At 31.1% G+C, this 20,713-nt stretch overlaps 1 protein-coding gene across 12 annotated transcripts in view; it reads left to right on the plus strand.

The window, feature by feature from the left end:
- LOC139528747 (mediator of RNA polymerase II transcription subunit 12-like) overlaps positions 1-20,713 on the plus strand; it is a 322,630-nt gene that overhangs the window by 296,411 nt on the left and 5,506 nt on the right. For 7 of the 12 annotated variants that reach the window (XM_071324977.1, XM_071324995.1, XM_071324987.1 and 4 more), the window contains 3 exons: positions 8,615-8,666; positions 10,140-10,268; positions 10,467-10,595. In XM_071324977.1, coding sequence (XP_071181078.1) covers positions 8,615-8,666; positions 10,140-10,268; positions 10,467-10,595 — 310 coding nt within the window. The remainder of the gene's footprint in view (positions 1-8,614; positions 8,667-10,139; positions 10,269-10,466; positions 10,596-20,713) is intronic. The other 5 variants (XM_071324926.1, XM_071324954.1, XM_071324944.1 and 2 more) reach the window with 1 other exon arrangement.

Here is a 20,713-nt window from a genome sequence, read left to right on the forward strand (position 1 = left end):
CCACCATTTTTTTTATTTTTTTAAAAATGTCCTGTACCAAAAGGATTATGGTCAATGTTATATGATAGTTCTTTTCTGTGTGTGTTACATTTAAAAGTTGTGTTTCTTTTGTGTCGTTTGTTTCCTCGTATAATCATTTGAGTGTGAATTCACATTATTATAAGACGTGTCACGGTACTTTTCTATCCCAAATTCATGTATTTAGTTTAAATGTTATATTTGTTGTTCACATCGGATTTTGTCAAATGCTTAGTACGTTTCTGTGTGTGTTACATTTTAATGTTGTGTCGTCATTTTCTTGTATTTAATGCATTTCCCTCGGTTTTGGTTTATGACCCGGATTTGTTTTTGTCTATCGATTTATGAGTTTTGAACATCGGTATAGTACTGTTGCCTTTATTTAACAATTTTTGCAAGTTTTGTAATTTTTTGTGTAAATTTTTACAAATTATTTTCTACTGTCACTTCTGGGCAACATTAATTATAAATAGAGATAACCGTAAGCAGCAAGAATGTCCAGTGAAGTAAGATTTACAAACACAGCACCAACACTAAAAAACAATTTTGTCATGTTTCCTTTGTTTAATATGCACAAAAACCAAGGTGAGCGACACAGGCTCTTTAGAGCCTCTAGTTTTGTTATACGAGCCAATCATAGATACCAAAACTGCAGATTTTTTTAACGAGGCGTCAGTATTTTGAATATGAAGAGGAGGCCTGTATTATAGTATTGGTGTCTTTTGCATTATAAAATCCATCTGTTATTGCCATCACTTAAACAATCCGTACATATACTCATTTACTATGTGGCTTTGTAATTTGCGCTCCTCTACTTGCAAGTTGTTTTAGTATTCCAATGAAGTAGAATTTATCCAAGGGCTTGTACAGAAAGGAGAAAAGAAATTAACCAAGTCTTTTAATTTCACCTTTCGGTATATTGATGATGTACTGTCTCTTAATAACAATAGATTCAGTGATCACTTACATTTAATATATCCAAGTGAACTTGAAATAAAAAATACTACCGACACAGATAAATCTGCTTCATATTTAGACCTTTTTCTCGAAATGACTACTGATGGTAGTTAAAATACCAAAATTTATGACAAACGCGATGATCTTAATTTTCTTATAGTCAACATTCCATTTCTGTGTAGCAACATCGCACCGGCACCAGCATATGTAGTATATGTGTCTCAATTGATACGTTTCGGTAGAGCTATCTCAAAGTACTTAGTTTTGTTGAACGAGGAATACTGCTTTCTCAAAAGTTGCTTTCACAGGGCTATAAATCAAATTAAGGTCATCACTCAATACATTTTACGGTCGCCATCATGAGCTGATTGGCCATTATGACAAAAGAGTGTCAGAAATCATAAATGATATTATTTCTCAGTCATAATAACCTTCAATTATTACCGAACATTGCAAAGAAAAAACACGACGGGTGCCGTATACGGTGCAGGAAATGCTTACCCTTCCAGAGCACCTGATTTCACTCCCGGTTTTTAGTGGAGTTCGTGTTGTTTCTTATTTATTATTTATAACTGTTGATGTAAATGTTCTTTGGTTTTGTGAGTCTTTGTTTGCTCCTTGGTTTAGATTGTTATTATCTTTCATTATATAAGTGCAAATATGGTTAAGTTTGATTGATTTGTGAAATCTTTTTGTTATACAAGCCAGTCTCAGATATGATACTAACAATTTTTGGTGACGATTCAGTTATTTAAATAAATTGAGGACATGCTGGCACTCTTAATTGATGCAGAAAAAGAATCAGTGGTAATATGTAAACTCTGAATTTTATCTGAACCATTATAGTAACTAGTTAATTACTTATTTAGTTCAATTATTAGATTAAGTCAGGGTCAACTAAATTTATATAATATATTTGTTTCATAGCTTTGTTATAGCGAAACGCGCGTCTGGTGTATTAAATTATAAACCTGATATCTTTTGATAGCTATCAGGCGTGTGTTTCTCTGTCCTATGAGTTCTCTCATTTGTTTGTATTATAAGTATTTTTTGATAAGTTTGATATATTATATATTAATATAACATATGAGATGAGAAATCATATACAACAATCCAAGATGAGGGGTCAGTAGAAGCCTTTGTCTTATGTAACGACCCGACGTTAAAGGTATACAGGTATAAGGTATAGTCCTGTCATGTAATGTTGTCATTTAAATGTTATTATTTAAATTGCCATAAATTGCGGGAAGTTTAGCAAGCCACAAAACCAGGGTCAACCCAACATTTTTTTTTAAATATCCTGTACCAAGTCAGGAAAATGGCCATTGTTATATTATTATTCGTTTCTGTGTGTTTTACATTTAAGTAATGTGTTTCAGTTGTGTCAAAGTTCCCTACTTATATTTGATGTGTTCCCTCAATTTTAGTTTGTAACCCGGATTTGTTTTTTTTCTCAATCGATTTATGAATTTCAAAAAGCGGTATACTACTGTTGCCTTGATATATTTACTGTCTGTAAACCATTATTGCTTTCATTTATCAAGATTAATTGATGCAATATATGTTTAATTATTATTGCAATTGTTAATCGATTTTATCTGATGAACAATTTTTTTTTTTTTAAGATTGTTGCTATATTTTCAAACGGTCCAGAACTCCAAGATTTTATATAACATATATACGCCTTACACAAATTGATATATTTTTTCAATTGCGCATTCAAATCGCGTAATTAGTGTTACCCCCATCGTTTCGATTTATAAAAGACAGTTTACGGATAAATTTGTATAACAACCAGTATTAGGCGTTCTTCATTTACAAATGTATCTAACCTGTAATATACAAATCAAGTAACAAAGGCATTATTTTATCAATCGATGTTGAGCGGTCCTGGTTGCAAGTTACTTTACTGTTGGGCATACTAGCCATACATATCTTAAAATAAGGTTTCGCTTGATCGGTTATATTTTGTATATTTAAACAAAACGCATTTGATTAACAGGTCGAACACCTGTTGTTCTTTAACCCTGCGGACTGCCATTGGCGATTGCTAAATAAAATTGATTGCAAGATGTAATGGATTTTAATATAAATTAAATACTAAACAGAACACAATAAACTTGTGGCCAAGATGTTCTGCCACAAACATAATTTTTTTTTTGGTACACCAGATTTGCGGTTTTTTTCCAACGGAATCAGGTTTTAACTTTTAACTTACTTTTCAATTTAGACTTGTTTATATATATATAAGAAAATTATTAAAAGATAATAACGGTTTCAATGCATCACTTTTTTACTAGTACTTTCACTGCTTCCGCAGATCTTCAGGTAATGTGACTTGTATATAAATAAAACAATTGATTGACGTTAACAGTAGTATGACGTTAACAAATACAAGGAAGACTACTAATGTCATTTTAAGACTTTAAAATGTTACGTTAAAATTAGAATATCATTTATCATTTAATCCCGGGTTGAGAATGTTTATGAATAATTCTTCTTTCTTCCTCCGGAGAAAATCATTTTGACGATATATATATACAACTCAGTCTAAGGATTTGCACAACTGTACTGATATAAGATGTTATAATACGAAAATGTTGTTATTAAATCGTGTAGACAAATATTTCGGCTCAACAAATGGCCTTCTTCAAGTGTCACAAGTTTGTATATGTATATATTATAATTCAAAAATTCGCAGACTACATTTCACATCAAATAATACCAGTTCGTTTAAATGTTGCCACTAGCTCTTGCATGCCTTCTGGCAATCTTCAGGAGACGTGTTAACAATTTCCTTGACAACACTACTATTGGTAACGCTCGTTACGTTACAATAATGGTAAGGGGAGATAAATCAAATGTGTTTACGTAGATCTGTTTAATTTTAATTGAAAGATCTTTATAAAGAGTGCTTCCTTTGCCAGTCTTTTATATTTACTATATTCGTTCATTTTATAGAATGGAAATACGGTAAATTTTCCCCTACTGCACGTTTCGAAATGTTCGCTTACATCTTGCATTCGTATGGTTGGATCTCGTATATTTTGTCTGTAAATACGGACTATTTGACATATTGAATTACCAATCTGTCCGATGTAAAATTCCTTGCAAGTGCTGCATACAATACAGTAAATTAGGTTTACCGTTTTGCAATAAATGTCTGTATTTGAAACAATTGTTTGGCCGTTGAGTAATGTTATTTGCGGCCTGGTTTTCATATATTCACAAAGACCACATCTAGGGTCATTACAATTTAAAACGTTGTATTTTATTCGAGTTGGGTCTTAAAATTTAGACCTTGTTTAAATCTTTTTAAAGGCTGTCTTTTACTTTTCAGGAATTTTTCTGTTGGGAAAAGCTTTTTTATTTATTTTTTTTTTTTTTTGTAAAACCGGCAAATTTGCTTTTATGACTTTGAATATGTCAGGATTGTTTGGGTTATGAGTACTAACAAACAGAATAAATTCTGTAGTACTCTCTCTATGTGCTGTGGACCTTCGTTCCTTCATTATCATTGCTTTTGCCTTTTCTATTCCCTTTGATTATTCAGTTTTTGTACATGTACATGCATACTAGTAATTCCTTGAATATATGTAAGGTATTCGATTGTTTTTGGTTATCAATTATTTTTTTCATAATTAAGTTATGTCTACTCATAACATTATTCAAATCATTGCAAATTAAGACGAAGGAGCAAGATAGCATCCAAAAACGAGGGCATGTCGAATAGGAACATTTTGTGTATCATGATCTAAGGAAACAATTTATTGAACTATTGTTTAATCATAAAGTTTATCATTTGATATATTGAACAGTCACTCATGGTTGATAAAATGTGTTTATCAGTAACTTTTGATCTTTTGTCAAACGTGACTAGAAAATGTGTATTTCACCTGTATCAGACTGCACCAAATTGTATCACCGATCCTAACAGAGTAGACAATATGGACTAGATATTTTGTTTTACTGTAATAAAAACAAATACACGTATTCATAGTTTTGTATTCTTCATTATTGTAAATTCTTTTTTTCTTAAATTATACTTATAAAGTGTCATTTAAGTTTGAGATTGCATCTCAACTACTCAATTTTGGCAAAAATTTAATTTTTTGTTTGACAGTTTTTGTAAATAACTAGTACATAATTATCCTCCAACATGTCCAAATTGATTACAAAAAAATATTTTTTTATGTTATTGAAATATTGTAGTATTTAGGCCAATCAAGCTGCAACACATCAAATTGTACATTCATCTGGATGTGAGATTTCTTAACAGTGTAAACGTGAGAGAGAATCATTGTGTTGATGTTGTTTATTTAAGAAAAAAAAGAGATACTCAAAAGACTTGAGTTAGAGATCCAGTCTTTAGAAAACTGTGTAAATGGCAAACATTGCAAAATTAATGTGACTTCAATTAATAGAAAGATTGTTAATTAGAGAATAAATGACAGACCTTAGTTAGGGATCTTATTGGAACAATAGAGAAGTTGCAGTTTTTGTAAATTAGAAGAGAAAGCATTCGTTTGGAAATCCGTTAATGAACTCATCAATGTCCAAGGACACCACATTTCTGACACTATATGCATTCTCTTTAGTATGGATAATTAAAACATTGTAGTGACGTCATTCTATTGTTGTATCCTTTTTTATTTCAGTGATTGAATTAGCAGGTACCTGTAATAAACCATAATGTTACTTTTAACTGTCCAAAATTCTAAAGAATAACTCTCCTCTTTCTTGGACAGCTGAAGGTATCATAATTGTTTCATACAGGTAAAGACAGTCAAATCTTTAAAAAATAAAACTATCAATTCCGCCATTTTTTCTCATGAGAGCAAAAATATAACTAAAGAAAAACTGAGAAATACAATGTCACTCATCAAAACGGTTTCTTGAGAAAAAAATCACTTTCAAATTAATTTTAACACTGTCAATACTTATATCACAACTATTTTTCACATGTTTTCGGTTGTCTCCTTTAACACTAATTGAATTGATTGATAATGCTCGTTGTAAGTCTTGTTTTTGTTACGTTTATGCATTTCTTTTTTCAAAGATATATCCTCATTCGTCATTGGTTATCAAAATTGACCTCTGGTGCTGCTCGTATTCTTCCTAACATCATTTTCAGCTACCATTAACATGAAAACAGAAATAATGCTTCGAATGAATGATATATCATGCCGCAATTCGAAGGCCTATAAACAACCCAAACCTCACCATGTGTACAAAGTACAAATCTTGAACCTGCTCCATAAACTAGAGTATTACAATAGTATTGATAAATTTTGATTTTTCGTCCGAACATGCATTTCATATTTTCAACTGTCCGTTTAACAACAAACAATCAATCAATCAAATAATTTAGGTTTCGAGGTTGATTTACAAGTTGATGTATTGTAAGTCTGATAATATTGCTTGAATATTAATGTAATGCAACACTTCGCTGATGAACGACGATGAACATGGGAAGCAGAATGAAGGCAGACGTTACCACATGGTACCGGTACCTGTTAAACAAATAAATCGTGTGTCCGATTCGCACTTTGTTCGTAGTAATCGTTTTATGTTTTAACGTCAAATGGAAAAAAATGATGTTTTTTTTTTACTAAATGGCTAGTTTTTATATTTCAACTTATTTACATATAATTTGTCCTCAAGAAAATACTACAATTTTTTTATAAATTTAGAAGAAATTTACTTTAATTTAATAGTTTTTTTCCAGTAAACAATTCGCGAATATGTTTTCCGTATGCTGTGAACTCAGCGTCACCTTTCTCGTAAAAACCTAGTGATCACATTACGCATGAATCTGTCATCGTAAAAAACTATTATCTTATTGTACATGTTATATGCGTGCTCAATATCCATGTTTCTTTGTTATTTATTGATTTAAAGGTGACAATCGGTAAATTATGAGCTTTAAACACGACAATTACCTATTTGCCCTTTTTTCAAACCATATCAAACCGAGAGGAAACACATTACGATTATACCATTTGGATGCGTAAAAAATGATAAAAATCGTGCACAGAAGTTTTTGATATATATGTTGTGTACAAATTGTAATGTTGTACTCATTATGATTTGTACAGTTCGTTACCAGTGTTTTATGAACTGCCTAAAAAAAATGATGCATGTACGAAGTCTTTCTTTTAGCATTTTTCTGTTATGTTTTCGTTTCTGCAAAATATTACATAAAACATTAAAAGAACACAATTTGTTTTTAAGATATAATTTGGTATCAGGAGAAAACAAAAATAGATTTCAAACCATTCAGGTGTCCTTATGTCTAGTTTGAGGACACGGAGAATAGCACAATTTGTTAGGTTGAAGTATATAAATTTGAAATTTTGCACAAGTTGTAGATTTCCCATCATATAATCATTGATAATAGATGGTGAATTGCTGGTGTGCAAAACCTCCGTCACATTGTTGACTTTACACAATAGTCTTTTTGTGAAACATGCACATCCTTCGGTAGTAATATTCTCAAAAATGGGAGTATAAGCTGCATATCAATATTGCAAACTGAAAAAGTTTTTTTTTTATGCATTTGAATTAAAAATAGAGGAATTACTCTTATAATATAGAACAGTATATGGCAAAGAAAATAGAAAAGCGTTTTTTCACTTCAAAAACTGTGGGCCTCTATGGAAATTATTGATACAATATGTTTTACTCCTATATTTGGGCAAACATCGTGCAATGTATGAACGGTACATGTTATTACTTATATAAGAGAGAGAGAGAGAGAGAGAGAGAGAGAGAGAGAGAGACAGAGAGAGATCTTTACAGTTGTATTTGATGTTATAATTTTCCAAAACCATGTTACACTTCAGTAAATTGGTGCTGCAAGGGGAAGGTAAAAAACTGACTATTCAAAAAAAATGAATTTATTGAAACAAACAGCAATATTAGTTTTATTTCGTTTTCATAAAGAAGGAAAATGTAATTCATGACAACTGTTTACCAAAATCAATTGAACACCAAACACTTGTAACACTATTCAAATATTTAGCTTTTTAGCATTTTGAATTTCATTTTCATACTTTTAAAAATGTTGTTTTGTTCAAAATTCAAACCATATAGGGAACCTACTAGAATAGTACCACTTTATGGAATTATAAAATACAAATGTTCTAAAGTGTTAAAAAATACATTTAAATAGATATTAAAGAAAGCAATCATTTATGTTATTAAAAAGTAATTTCGTTGTATTCCTTTGGAATCACTCTACACCCTAGCGTTGATCAGTCTTACTAATATCTTTTCATTTTCCTCAATAGAATATCAAATGCAGCAATGATTATCTGTTATGTTCAAAGCGTTTGAAATACAAATGTAAACACATTTTCTATATATGCAAACAACAGCCATAGTGAATATCAGTTTTACAAAAGACAATTGAACCTCATTTTAACTTCACTAAAAGACATGTATTGTAAGATAAATTAAGAATATTCAAAGAAAGACAAAAATGATGCAGCTATTTATCAAAACCAATTGCGCTTCAAACATTCTACCATAGTTATACACTTAAATCATGTGATGGATAGCGTGGTGAATATCACTTCTTTTTAATATCAAATAATGTTTATTATAGGATTAAACGTTTCAATATTTGACATTATAGGGATGAAGATCCACCTGAAAAGACTCCACTACAAACGGAACAAAATATACAGGTATCATGTTTATCATTGTATTTATTGAAAGGAGAAGACTAGCCTTCTTTGCATTTTCTTAATTCTAAACCGCAAGAATGATACAATGGTGTTACAAAAGAGTTCAACGATTATAAACATCACTTTTCATTACATCAATTTTCACTTGAAACTAAAGTATTTGGGATTTTGTTAGATACAATACACAACCTTAATCTTATTAAAGCATTTGAACTCTTCAAAACATCTGTAGAAAAAAAAAAGAAGCACCAGGGTAGTTTAATGTTGAAAATGTAACATTTATGTGCTGTTGGATAATAATTTATATGGAATAATGTGTTTTGTTAAATAAGTTTTTGTATTTGGTCAATGTTTTAATTTAGGGAAGATAATTCAGAGCCATACATAAGACTTGCCGTTGTTCGACAACTATCCCATACTTTTGTTATGTTGTTTACACATGCATTCTTTTATGGAATCAATACAAATCAAGATACTTCCTTATAACTAAACAGAAAAAATGTACGTTCATGCAGGGCCACTTTTGTTGGACTGACATTCCCTGTGATTTCTCTCTGCCAAAAAGTCAATTGCATGGTTTCAGTTTCCTATTGAATTAAATGGAATATTTTGATCATAAATGCTTTTTCATAATTTGAGATAAGACTTCAAAATTTGAATGCAATACTTTTTTCTGTTAAAGCTGATTAGATTCGGACGTTTTTACTTTACTTGTGTTCAATAACGGTATTTCCGTGATATTTCTCACAGAACCTGATATAGCATGTGCTGTTCGCAAAGGATTTTATCATATACAATAAAAATAAAAATTCCAGAGCATAATACAACCATTTCGAAACGGATGACACTTCACATACAATGATGGAACGACATGTCGTAATTCTATTTTATTTGTATAAGTTTACTAGGTAAGATACCAGAAATTACAAGTATATTTTATTTAAAGGTTTCGATGAAGTTATTGAATTGTAGAAACTCGTAAAGGTTACTCCAGATTACTTTTATGTGAAATTAAATCATAAGTAGCTGTATTCTATTTTTGTTCTGTCATAAGATGGTAAAATGTAAAATTTGGAAAGTCTATGCGTGACGAAAAGTATGAAATTCAACGTGTAGCTATAATCATTAAATGAACAATGTACTTTCTGTTCACAAGTTACACATTAGCATTTTGATACAGATTTCCATGTGAGACACATTAAATCTATTCATTTACACTCGTATATTTTGAATTACACGTAGGATGTTTTTAATATCCATGGTATTTGTAACTGATAACTCCAAGAGTGTCACCATTTTAAAATTGGTAATGCATTTGTCTTTGATAATGTTTGAGGTCGTATAAAATTAGAAAAAATGTAAATAAATGAAAATATTTATTAGATTACGTCGCACTGTTACACCTTTTATGTGTGTTTAAATATTTTCTTCATATTGATGATTGTTGAATTATGTGTTCCTTTAATTTGTAAGCAAACCCCATGGGCTGACTTGGATAGGGAACAGAAAGAGCAACTTGATTATGGGGAAATGATAGCTATGATAGGCCAAGATGGGGTTAACGATGGAGAAGAATTAATAAAAATAAATGAAGATCAGGAGGTAAATATATTTGAGCACTTATTAAGTACTAACGAAATTCATTTAAAAAAAGATCGTTTACAACTAGAATGGTTAAAACAAATATACAAAGTAACACAAATGTGAACAAATTATTACTTGTTTATTTACTGTAATCTATTTTAATTTATTTTATTCATATTGATGATTGTTGAATTATGTGTTCCTTTAATTTGTAAGCAAACCCCATGGGCTGACTTGGATAGAGAACAGAAAGAGCAACTTGATTATGGGGAAATGATAGCTATGATAGGCCAAGATGGGGTTAACGATGGAGAAGAATTAATAAAAATAAATGAAGATCAGGAGGTAAATATATTTGAGCACTTATTAAGTACTAACGAAATTCATTTAAAAAAAGATCGTTTACAACTAGAATGGTTAAAACAAATATACAAAGTAACACAAATGTGAACAAATTATTACTTGTTTATTTACTGTAATCTATTTTAATTTAACAAACATATTTTTGTTTGTTTTTTGTTTGTTTGTTGGTATCAATGAAAGTTATTTCCCTTAGTTTGCCGAACCGTTCGTTTCGTGACTGTTACAACGGTATAGTAAGGTTGTATCTGCATTCAGTATTTCAGCTGCTTCTTTGATATATTCATGATTGTTGCATGAACACATTTTTAAGAAATGCATTAACTCTCTTATTAAGACCATTTTAATTAAATGATGTGCATTTACCTTTATATAATGTGAAATTGTCTCTTAATGATGTGAGTAAATATCCTTATATGATGTGTAAACATTCTAAATGATATGCAAATATACTTATATATGATGTGCAAATATACTTATATGATGTGTAAACATTCTAAATGATATGCAAATATACTTATATATGATGTGCAAATATACTTATATGATGTGTATGAATCCTTTAATCATTTTCAAATATCCTTTTATGATGTGCAAATATACTTATATGACATACATGTATGATGTGTATGATCATTCAAAATGTGTGCGATCACGAAAAAAAGTTGAATTAAATTGGATTATCCTCTCGATCTTAGTAGAGGTGTTGCAGAACTGAGTAATTTAGAAACGAATACGTATCAAAGTATGCATATACGTGCGGTACAGTTAAAATGGGTACCGAAGAATGATTTTCAAAGTTATTAATCAGAACAAAATATAATTTCGGGAATCGATTGTAAAGTCAAGCACGCCTGTTGAATTCAAAGCGTGCTCAGGTCGATTTTTTTGTCCTTTAAATGTTAAATACAGAAACTAAAAAAATATCATCTCGCTTCAAATTCCATTATTATTATATTTTAAAACTAGATTTTTATATATTTGACATTTAAATTTCATATCAAATGAAAGCAAACAATATGGGTCAAGCGAAATCGCTTTGTAATTAGTCATCATAACAGGGTAGGTGTGTTTGATTATAAAAATAACATTTGGCTAATTTGTTGAACGTCTTACGCATATATAATTATTTATATCAAAGTAATTCATGTTATTTTAAAAGCTCCCTTCTACATGTTCTACATAGATTTCAAACATTTATCATACATGTACGTCAACATATTTGGGAAGTATTCAATTTCACTTCATGTGCTGATAAAACACTTGATTTGATTGGTTAACGTCAATAGTAAACCTTTTAGATACATCGGATACGTTGGAAGAACATTCGATTTGCGATGATGTTATTTCACTGACTGTTCGATACATATAGAAACTTCACAGGCAGGTTCCATTTTATCTGTCGTTCTAATCAAGCGGACGTTGATCTTTAACTGATTTATAAGTACAGAGGCTTTTCAGGGGTAACATATTGTTGGTTATATATGGAATCACTGAAGCATGACTGGAGCGGGCCCATCTTTGGCAGTCGGTGCCCCCTTTCTGATTTCCACCACCAAATGTATGGCTGTTTACAGAAACCTCTCTGGAATACTCTATTTAAGGTATCCATTGAATGATATTCAATCATTCTTGTTTTATGCTTCACGTGATAAATTTGTGAATTGTTTTATGTCACAAATCTAAAACAAGGGTCAAAATGTGGAATTCCTATTCAGAGCAGTTCATATTGATTTTTTTATTAAACAGCTGCTCATATTTAAGAGATTTGAATATATACGTCAAATACGTTCTGGGAATATTCCAATTTTACTACACTTGCAATGCACACAATTTGATTGGTTGAGGTAAACAGTTAACTTTATTGATATATCGGATACGTCGGAGAGGAGCATTGCATTTCTAAAGCTGTTATTGCATTGGCTGTTTGCTACGTAAGAAGCTTCTCAGGAAGGTTCCATTTTATTAGTCGTGCTAATCAAGCGAACCTTGCTCGGATATGGTGTACTCATAATCTATTTATGAAAAACAATTTGTAAAGTTTCTATAGTTGTTTACAAGAATTGTTCTGGTATACTCTACTTGAAGTATCTAACGTCAAATGCGAAATTAAAATGATGTTAAACACGATTATATATTGAATCTCAATAGACAAAATTAAACTCAAAAGTGCATTCATTTAAGAATTGATTACAGCTTATACATAGCGAACAAAATTGATCCTCTGCTTAAATTCACATTTGAGGTGTCTAGATCTATTATAAACTATTTAGATACCAAAATGTACAAAGGTGACAGATTCCATAATAATAACATCATTGATGATGAATCTCATATTAAAAAAACTAAAATGTTACAATATTTACCTATCACATGTGCACATCCGAAAAACCCAAAAGTATGACAGTGTGTGAACATATACGTAATATTAGAAATAAAAGTGACATCACTGAATTAAATAGACATTTTACTGACTTAAAAGATAAGTTAGTTAAAAGGGGATACTGTAAAAATAAAACAGAATGTGATAAGAAACATTAAAAATACCACAAACAGAAAAACAACTTTATTGAAGACCAATAGAACAAAGAATGTTCCACTCACTCTCATTACTTAATATAATCAAATGGTAAAAACCTTAGTACAGTAATGAGAAAACATGGGAGCAATCTGCAAAAAGACAAACAATGTGAAATCTTCACACATGTGTCTATCATAGCGTATAAACGTACCATAAATATCAAAGAATATCTTGTTAAATCAAGGAAAAGGGACCCATGCTTTAACAGCATAAGCAAAAAATCCCGAAACACTGTTAGTTATCATCTTAATTATAGGCAACACACTTTCATATAAATGAAATTAAAACAACGGTGTAAAGTCTTGAGATTTATTACTAAATATGTTGGTTGAAGGAACCGCATTTAATTATAAATTGATATCGTATATGTCCCTTATGTCGTAACTACAATAACCTTCCCTTTTCACGAATGTGACTACCGAATTGGACTATTTACCGGATTTGTAGTCACATAAGCAACACGACGGGTGTGACATGTGAAGCAGGATCGGCTTACAATTCCGGAGCACCTGAGACCACCCTATGTTTTGGTGGGGTTCGTGTTGATTTGTCTTTAATGTTCTATGTTGTGTCTCATGTACTATTATTTGTCCGTTTGTCTTTTTATTTTTAGCCATGCCAATGTCAGTTTATTTTCAATCTATGAGTTCAACTGCTACACTGATATCTTTCGTCCCACTTAAAAAACTTAGGCATTGATTTTCGATGATTACATCGATATATAAATATGATGTCATTATATGCGACTTTGCGACACAAGACTGGCTAGAACGTTTTGTCGACTTCAAGTTTGGGCTTGTCACAAACAGATGAGCACTTTTTTTTATGATAGAAGTCAGTGTCAAAAGTCCATCAAAAACATCCTAATATAGAAGGAGTTTGCTTATATTTTGAGGTAAGTTGTTTAAAAGTATTTTAGCCTACAGGTTCGTCGCTATTCATCTTATTAATAATTGTGTTTCGAGTGATAGATAAAGCTGCATTGTTTACATTTGTATAAATGGTGTTAATGTATACACGTTTCGCTGTCAACATGACTAAGTACATCAATGAATCCACCATAAGAACGATGAAAAAAGGATATTTGCTACAACAGATGTGTCATTCATCTGATTCCGATTCCGAACCTTTGCTTCAAAGGGGAAAAAGAGGACCGCATACCCTTCTTGGAAAATACGATGCCGAAGTCCAAGGAACTTACGACTTGCTGGTGGGATAGTGGACCGTCCTTTTTTGTTTGCTACTGCAAGACGGACAATAGTGGCTAAAGATCGGTAGTTTTTAAGTAAATTTGGAGGCTCCATTGAACTTTGTGTGCCCAATCCTTTCTACGCCGCATGGGATATGTTCAACGGAAATGAACTAAAGCAGCGCGTAAAATTCCAAAAGATTTCGAAAAACAGAAAGAGGAATTTCTGACTGCTATTCTAACTCAAGAAAAATTAGATACCAAGTGACTTCATAATTTTTGATCTGACACACGTGTACAGTGGAGATCACTTTTAACCTCTCATTAAATCAGTCAGAATCTGCCAGGAGAACTGTTCTAGAACAGTATGTAGAACTGTCAGCCTGACACCTTTTAGACAGTTCCAGCTAGAGCAGTTCTACGGCTAGAATTGATTTATAAATTTTACGGCTAGAATTGATTTAAGAACTATTTGCATCTGATATATTAAGGCTTCGGCAAAATAGCGATTTATATAGAGTTTTGCTATTTAGCCGGTGTTATTTTATATTTTTAAACAAGAGATGTGTGTGCCTGTTCCATGTCAGGAGCCTGTAATTCAGTGATTTTACTTTGTTGACGCGTTACATAAATTATGTTTTTCGTTCAGTTTTTGTACGTAAATTAGGCCGTTAGTTTTATCATTTGAATTATTTTACTTTTGTCATTCCGGGAGTCGGGGTGACTCGTATAACAAATTATTTGACCTCATTAACCAAATGTAATAACTTGTTTCCCAATCCACTATTATAAATAAATATGCTTTTGAATTAAACTTAAACTGACCATATTTGCTCTTCATCATGTAAATATATAAACATGTAGCTGCACACGGCAGTAATACAGTTATATTTTTAGGCAAGGATGGATTGTACAAATGACAGAAATTATACAAGTATTGGAAAACAATGACTTCAAAATTTTGTTTGCATCAGCTTAATATAGCAGCATGTCCTCTTTTTATTCAAAATATTGAATCGTAAACAAATATTATATCTGTTTAGGAGTAGTTTTCATACCTCTAACGGACCCGTTTAACAAACATCTTTTTACTGCATCAACCTAAACTGACATTATTTGCTCTTTTTTTCTGCAAATCTCTATAGCTGCCTATAGCTGCTCAGTAATTCAGTTATAGTTTTCGATCAAGACGGACAGTAATATAAAGATACAGCAATATCGGAAAACAATGACCACAAATTTTTGTTTGCATCAATTTATAGTGCCAGCATGTCCTCATTTTATTCAAATATTGAATCGTTAAGAAATATCAGTAGTTTTCATACCTGAGACTAACTCTTGTAATAAAATTTTTTGACCGCATTAACCCAAACTGACCATATTTTGTTTAACGTAAATATATATAGCTGCACAGTAATTCAGTTATAATTTTAGGTCAAGAGAGACTGTAGTATACAAATAACCACAATATTGGGAATGAATGACCACAATTTTTTCTCTGGCATCAATTGAGATTGCCAGCATTTCCTTTTTTAATCAAAATATTGAATCGTAAACAAATTTCTGTAGTTTTCATACCTCAGACTGACTCGTGTAATACAATATTTTCACCACATCAACCCAAACTGACCATATTTGCTTATTTATGTAAATATATATAGCTGCACAGTAATTCAGTTATAATTTTAGGGACTGTTGTATACAAATAACCGCAATATTGGAAATCAATGACCATAATTTTGTTTCGCATCAATTGAGAGTGCCAGCATTTCCTCTTTTTATTCAAAATATTGCATCCAAAACACATATCAGCAGTTTCATACCTCAGACTGACTCATGTAACAAAATTAATTGTCTGCATCAATCAAAATTGACCATATTTTACAGCATCAAACCAAAACTGACCATATATGACTACATCAACCAAAACTTACCATACATGCATGTATGTGCTCTTTTTTTTTATGTAAATCGTATAGTCGCATAGTAATCCCGTAATATTTTTATGTAGGCAATGGTAGGGAGGGATTGAATATTTCAAATGATAGCAATATTGGAACACAATGACTACAAAATTTTGTTTGCATCAATTTAGAGTGCCAGCATGTCCTCTTTTTATTCTAAATATTGCATCATAAACAAATATCAGTAGTTTTCATACCTCAGACTGACCATGCTGACTGGTACAATAAAATTATTTGTCCGTATCAACCAAAAATTACCATATTATGTAAATATGAATAGCCGCAAAGTAAATAACTTATATTTGATATCAGGATGGATTGTATAATTCAAATGATAGCAATATTGGAAAACAATGACTACAAAATTATGCTCGCATCAGTTTATAGTGCCAGCATGTCCTCTTTTTATTCAACATTTTGAATCATAAACTAATTTCAGTTGTATTGATATCACAGACTGACGCATATAAACAAATTATTTGTCCACTTTAACCAAAACTGACCATATTTGACAGCATCAACCAAAACTGACCATATGTGACAGCATCAACCAAAACTGACCATATTTGCACTTTATTATGTAAATCTTAATATATATATATATATATATATATAGCCGCATAGTAATTTACTTACATTGTATAGTTACATATCACGATGGATTGTATTATTCAAATGACAGCAATATTCATGATATTGGAACACATTGACTACAAAAATATTTCAACATCAATTTAGAGTACCAACATGTCCTCTTTTTATTAAAAATAGTGAATCGTAAACAAATTTCAGTAGTTTCGATATATCAGACTGAGTCATTTTAACAAAATTATTTGACCGCATCAACCAAAAACTGAACATATTTACACTTTATCACGTAAATATTTATGGCCTCATTGTAAACCAATAATATTTCTACATATATATATATAGCTATGTCAGGACGGATTATATGATAAAGATGACACCAACTTTGGAACACAATTACTACCATGACTACAACAGTTTGTCCACATCAATTTAGAGAGCCCATATTTTCTCTCTGTATCCATAATATTATTAATAATTAACCGTCACTAAAGTCAGTGCCTTTCGACTTTTGTGTGACGGGTTGGTCTGTGCATAAATTAGTGGCGCTTGCTGGGGAGTATTGATTTAAACTCCTTGGTTGTAGTGACGCACACTACATAGTCCTCTAGATGGTTCCACTCTACTGCAGTGCGCACAAAGATGGAGGTTTTTGAACTGGTCGGTCTTACTATTAGGAACTACATGTATGACCGCAAGTTTGTTGTTACGGACTTGTTGGTCTATAATGTTCTCAGTTACAAAATTGTTAAATGTTGTACCTCTTATTTGTCGTTTGGGTTTTTTGAAGATGGCAAAGAAGAATGATTGATTTTGTTTGTAGCCTAACGTCCAGGGGCAAATGTTTCATTCATGTTCAGATCGAGTATATTTTTCTGACGTCCCAGACTCCCAGATATCATTTATAATTGTTATGGGTAAGTCTGTCTAAATTGACGAGATTGTGCAAATGTACATAGTTTTTTACTCAAGTTACACATCACGTATTTCATTAATATCCCATAATTCATCCACTTTACAATTTGTGTTTTAATAGTTCATAACATAATCTTAAATTAAGAATGTAAATCCAAGGCAAACAAGGTAAATTACTATTAAAATTCCATGAATTAAAAGCAGTGTTATATTTTAGGAAGAGACTGTTAAAAACGGGGAACGAATCAACGTTAACCATGATGTTTATCTGCAATCATATAAAAATATTTCTCCGATGAGTTTGATAACCTTTATATCCGCCTCTATATTTGTACATGTAACGTTTGATCAGTAAAAATATAGAAAATCTGCTTTTATACAGTAAAGTAATTGGAACTGATTTTTTTTCTAAATTCTAAGATGCCCTTACTGCAGTGACGTCACTTAGAACTGTTCTACTGTCCTGACTGATTTAGTCAGTTCTGCTGACAGTTCTACTGTTAGAACTGATTTGGACAGTTCTACCCTAGAACTAATCCTGACAGTTTTAGACAGTTCTATCCTAGAACTGTTCCTGACAGTTCTAACTAGAACTGATTTAGTCAGTTCTACCTAGAACTGATTCTGACAGTTCTTCTTAGAACAGTTCTAGGGTAGAACTGTTCTAGGTAGAACTGGTCTAGGAAAGTTTATAACAGTTGATCTCCACTGTATACAATTTTGTTTGTGTGAATAAATACACTATGACATTTTAAGGCTAATTACCAGTCAGTACGTACTTGTTTTCAAAAAAAGTTTTGTATTTGTAAATAGTATTTGTAAATATGTTTATTAAATATTTAAAGTTTCATTAATTTAATATTAATTTGTTAAACAAAATATAAACTTATGAAAAAAAGGTCAGTCAGTGTATTTGCTTACTAAATAAACACAAATTTTAGTTACACAATAAAACTGTCAAATCGGCTTTGGTTATTGTTTGTTTCCGTTTGTCCTTTATTGATTTTTTGTATGGATCACTGGTGTTGTTTTAACAGTTTCACAGTTCAAATGAGGTCATGTTAAGGAAAACCAGGTGAACGTTGTAAATTCCCGGGAAGATTATTTACATTTATCTAAGCTGCATTTGTATTCGCGTGTATTCATTTTCGCGGAAATATACCTACCCCGAAATTCGTGAAAATAGGTACACCACTGAAAAAGTATATGTACAGTATTTAATAATCAATTGATACTCACAATGAACTTACGAAGTAAAGGCTTTGTTTAGCATACTTAGCCTTTTTATTAAATAAACACATCTTTTATTTATTTTTGTTTTCTAAAGCAATAGAAAATAAATATTTATTTATCTAGTATTATATTGTTTGCTGCATGGTTTTGATCCTTGAACAATGGACTTTAATGATTTAATATATCTAATACTGAATGCTGAATTTTCAACAATGTATTGCTTAAAGTATATTGTTTTGATAGAAAGATGTGATAGTTTTCTGATCCATACTAAAATCAGTGACCTATTTACAAATGTTAAAAAGACATTTCCTAAATTTCTGGTCTGCGGAGATTAACATTTCTCATTTCTCTCACAAAATGTGAATGAAAGAGCTTCACACGAACTTTTAGAAAGATGTTAGTGCCGTTCGACATCTTAAAGTCGTAAAAACCTTATGATAATTGAAGTTAAGTAAATAAACAAGTTCATTATATTTACAGTTGTCGCAAATGGGAGGTTATAAATGAACATGATGTTACGTAAGCTCTCAAAAATTATAGAACGGCTAACGTTAAATTGTACCTAATTTTCCCTCATATCATTCGTATTCACCGTGATTTTTGGAAGATTCATTCATCCATGCAAGTATAAACATGATAAACATAAATTGTTTTACATCTTTTATGTGTCCATTTCTGTCAAAAACGTCGTTTATTCTTTCCCGGTTCGTGAACACCGTGAAGGGGAATTATCGAATCTGAATGATGTCAACACTGACATGTCGCCGCAAAAATACTTGTGTATTTATTCGAGCGTCTCTGATGAGTCTTTTGTAGACGAAACGCGCGTCTGGCGTATTAAAAAAAATGTAGTCCTGGTATCTATGATGAGTTTATTTATTAATTTATTAAAATTGTATAGGAGTACCCCGTTAATATACATTTGTACATGATGTTAATTGATCTCCTTAAAATTTGGGATATATATTCTTGAAAAGCTCATAAATACCGAGATTAGATTAACATAATTATTAATTGTCGAATGTGTATTGTACCATGGTGTATATGGTAAAGGGGAATAATGTAACAGTGTAATGTGCGATCGGAAATGGTGTGAATGTACAGTGTGCGACATTTAAAACTATTCAATATATTGATACGAACTGATTTTTGATTTTATACATTAAATTGTGATACAAATTCGATTTTTAAAATATATAAATAATTTTGTAGTCGCACGCTTGCTTTGTTTTTGTATGTTGTATGATGCAAAGGTGGTCGGAGGGCAGAAAGATAATCAAACAAAAGGATTTGTCTGTAAAACAATTCTGTTATTTCATTAATAAATACTACCAGACTAAGAGAATATTCATTGTTAAGGTTAAACTGAGTCTGAATTTATTCCTAATAATTATAGAATAATAATCAACATTGTAATTGTCTCGTCTTTATGTTTCTCATGTTTGATCAGTCTTTACATTTATGAAAATTATTTGTAACGTATGAGCACCAATAAGCAGGAATGCGTACCCAAAATTAGCTAAATATCTAAATTTTAAACGTCGTGAATGAAAAGAATACTGCATAATTCCAATTCAAAAGGGAATTTTAAGTATTTGCACCTCACAAAAAAGCAATTAATGTTTTACAA

This window comes from Mytilus edulis, chromosome 1 (genome assembly GCF_963676685.1).
Source record: "Mytilus edulis chromosome 1, xbMytEdul2.2, whole genome shotgun sequence".
Taxonomy (NCBI): domain Eukaryota; kingdom Metazoa; phylum Mollusca; class Bivalvia; order Mytilida; family Mytilidae; genus Mytilus; species Mytilus edulis.